Genomic DNA, 3,846 nt, shown 5'->3' on the forward strand with positions numbered 1-3,846 from the left:
TACAATAAACAACCAAGTTTATTTAGTCAAGCCTTTTGATATCTCATCTCATTATCTCTAGCCGCTTTATCCTTCTACAGGGTCACAGGCAAGCTGGAGCCTATCCCAGCTGACTACGGGCGAAAGGCGGGGTACACCCTGGACAAGTCACCAGGTCATCACAGGGCTGACACATAGACACAGGCAACCATTCACACTCACATTCACACCTACGGTCAATTTAGAGTCGCCAGTTAACCTAACCTGCATGTCTTTGGACTGTGGGGGAAACCGGAGCACCTGGAGGAAACCCACGCGGACACAGGGAGAACATGCAAACTCCACACAGAAAGGCCCTCGCCGGCCCCGGGGCTCGAACCCAGGACCTTCTTGCTGTGAGGCGACAGCGCTAACCACTACACCACCGTGCTGCCGCCTTTTGATATTGAAGATAATAAGTGTTAAATGTGATTTTTTAGCTTGCGTGACTTCATGTTAAAACTGTTAATGTTATAGTCATGTTGTCTGTTGTTGCCCAAACGAGGATGGGTTCCCTTTTGAGTCTGTTTCCTCTCGAGGTTTCTTCCTCATGTCGTCTGAGGGAGTTTTTCCTTGCCACCGTCACCACAGGCTTGCTCATTGGGGATAGATTAGGAATAAAATTGGCTCATGTTTTGGATCATTCAGATTCTGTAAAGCTGCTATTGGACAATGTTTATTGTTAAAAGCGCTATACAAACAAACTTGACTATTGAAAAAATGTATGGTCCGAAAGGGGGGGGGGGGGGGGGGTCACGGGCACCCCAGCCCCCCCCCCGCGCGCGCCCATCTACGCCCCTGATATATACAGTACATAGAAAAGGTTATATAGAAAATTAGACGGAGAGATGAAGGAGAGCATCAATAAATCATTTTCGCGCATGCAGCGCGGTTCCCGGGAGGTTTCGGGTGGATTACATTAAGCGCTTCCCCTCACAGTGCGCCACCTGACCGGCGCGCGCGTACCGGTATAAAGCGCTCGGTGCTGATCAAGCGCGCGCGCACATGCACAAGGAGCGGAGGAGGTGGAGGAGGAGGAGGAGGAGGGAGGAAGGTAGGAATGAAGGAAGGAAGGAATGAATGAAGGAAGGAAGGAGGCAGCGGACACCACAGATTTATGCGCTCCCGTCAGCAGGAGCCCTGGAAACGCTTTCGTGTTTCACTTTTGCAGAACTGGCTGTGCGTCTCTTTTTTAGGAGGAGTCGAATTTCGCTCGACCGGTAAAACACCAGCGGCGCGCGCACTCACACAGAGAGAGAGAGAAAGAGAGAGAGAGAGAGAGAGAGAGAGAGAGGTCTACTGAGGACGGCTCGCGTCTTCTTCCTCCTGTTCCGGTTTGAGTGTCCGGTTCGACTATCGGATCTCTGAAGTGTCCGTTTCCTCGTTTTTGGATAAAGTGAGAGCGCGTAGTGGAAGGGTCTGTGTGTGCCGCGCGCTCTAAACATGCCAAGGTCTTTCCTGGTGAAGAAGGTGAAGCTAGATGATTTCTCATGCGCAGAGCTGGAGAGCGCCTATGGCAGGTCAAGATCTGACCTGAACCTGCGGATCCACGACAAAGGTAAGTTCTCATCCATCCACATTTCTGTCAACTCAGCACTCTTTATGTGGCACTGAGTATCAGTGTACCGGGATCTCTCTCTCTCTCTCTCTCACACACACACACACACACACACAAGCACGCGTTGCTGCTTTAATCCTAAAACCTGAAGTTAGGAGCATTTATGAACACGTCCTCTGTTTGGAGCAGGGTTTAACTTTCCAACCACTCACGAGCGCGTCGGCAATGGAAACTAATCAGTCATTCACGGATGCCTGCATATATCAGTATTTTATTTGAACAGCTTATGTGGAATAGGCTATCAGTATCCTCTAAAACGCATAGGATGTCATGTTTAATATCTGCCGTGGTTTACGCTGCTGTTTTGACACACTTTTTCGGGTTTGGGGGTAACCTAGTTGCGCGCGTGCTGACAGCCTGCTTTAGGGCGTTCGCAGGTCCATTGCTTTTTATTGGAGTAACTCGCGTCCATAATGTCGTGTCAGTCATACAGACGGTCAGGTCCTGATATACTGCAGTGTGCATGCTCCAGCCCCAGGTCATACCATTCGCTGGACATTCATTCATTCATTCATTCATTCATTCATTCGTGTCTTTTGGATAAGATTGCTTTGCAGCTTGGATCCATATTAAAATGAGTTTTTTTTTTTCACAAAAAACGACACTTCCTAACAACAAATAATCTCATCTCATTATCTCTAGCCGCTTTATCCTGTTCTACAGGGTCGCAGGCAAGCTGGAGCCTATCCCAGCTGACTACGGGCGAAAGGCGGGGTACACTCTGGACAAGTCGCCAGGTCATCACAGGGCTGACACATAGACACAGACAACCATTCACACTCACATTCACACCTACGGTCAATTTAGAGTCACCAGTTAACCTAACCTGCATGTCTTTGGACTGTGGGGGAAACCGGAGCACCCGGAGGAAACCCACGCGGACACGGGGAGAACATGCAAACTCCGCACAGAAAGGCCCTCGCCGGCCCCGGGGCTCGAACCCGGACCTTCTTGCTGTGAGGCGACAGCGCTACAACAAAGACAATTAATCTCAGTGTCCTTATTAAAGGTTGTTTCGGTTTGTCATACTCTTATGTTTGAAACTCTACTGTATATCGAGGCCAGACATGGAGAATGTGAAAGTTCACTTTTAGAGAATGACCTTTTGATGAGAAAGTACTTGTGAAGCATTAAATTTTCTCTGGCTTTCATTGCGGCTGTGCATAAGTGAATGAAAGTGCGTTCTTTCCCTGCTAGGCTACATTAGGGACTACATTACCCCAGCGGTGTATGATGCAGAGACCGATGGCGCCGTTAAGGTTCCCTCTCCGGAGCCTCTGTATGATGGCGCTCACAGTGATTACCAGGCGGACAGCCCGCGCTCGGACACCACGGGCGGCTCGATCAACGGCGACGCAGCAGTGAGTGGCGGCTACACGGCGCACGCCTTCTTCATCACGGATGGTCGTTCACGGCGCAGGGCGGCCGGAGGAGCGCGCAGCCCACCTCGCCACACGTGCACTGAGTGCGGCAAGTCGTACGCCACGTCATCGAACCTGAGTCGCCACAAGCAGACGCACCGCAGCCTGGACAGCAAGATGGCAAAGAAGTGTCCGACCTGCGGCAAGGTGTATGTGTCCATGCCGGCCATGGCCATGCACGTCCTCACACACGACCTCCGGCACAAGTGCGATGTTTGCGGCAAAGCGTTCAGCCGTCCCTGGCTGCTGCAGGGCCACATGCGCTCTCACACGGGAGAGAAGCCTTTCGGCTGTGCGCACTGCGGGAAGGCGTTCGCCGACCGCTCCAACCTGCGCGCACACATGCAGACGCACTCGGCCTTCAAACACTTCAAGTGCGCGCGTTGCAGCAAGACGTTTGCGCTCAAGTCCTACCTGAACAAACACTACGAGTCTGCGTGCTTCAAGGGCGGACTCTCGCCGCTCCAAGCGTGATTCCGGCGAGCAAAGTCTCGGCTCAACTAGACGCTTTTGACCCTAAGGGAATAAATACTGAGGCTCCAAACGCTGTTGAGAGTTCAGTGCTGACAGTGCAGCGGGGAAGAGTGCCTGCACATTGAAGGTTTGAGTGACACAATGCTGTTCAATAACTTTTTTTTCTTTTTCATATCACTTGATATTATTATACTGCTGCAAGCGACCCCGCGATGGATGGATTGAAAGCTAGATTGATAGATTATTTATTTATTTATTTATTTATTTATTTATTTGGATTTTGTTTTCTTTCTATGAAAGGCAAGGTACTCACTT

The 3,846-nt window shown here is 50.6% G+C and overlaps 1 protein-coding gene across 1 annotated transcript; it reads left to right on the forward strand.

The window, feature by feature from the left end:
- Positions 1-1,461: 1,461 nt before the first annotated feature.
- Positions 1,462-3,531, forward strand: scrt1b (scratch family zinc finger 1b). Its single transcript, XM_060920562.1, has 2 exons — positions 1,462-1,576; positions 2,834-3,531. The coding sequence occupies exons 1-2, from the start codon at positions 1,462-1,464 to the stop codon at positions 3,529-3,531; spliced, it is 813 nt and encodes a 270-aa protein (XP_060776545.1).
- The last annotated feature ends 315 nt before the right edge of the window (positions 3,532-3,846 follow it).

The sequence above is a fragment of the Neoarius graeffei genome, chromosome 5 (genome assembly GCF_027579695.1).
Source record: "Neoarius graeffei isolate fNeoGra1 chromosome 5, fNeoGra1.pri, whole genome shotgun sequence".
Classification (NCBI taxonomy): Eukaryota; Metazoa; Chordata; class Actinopteri; order Siluriformes; family Ariidae; genus Neoarius; species Neoarius graeffei.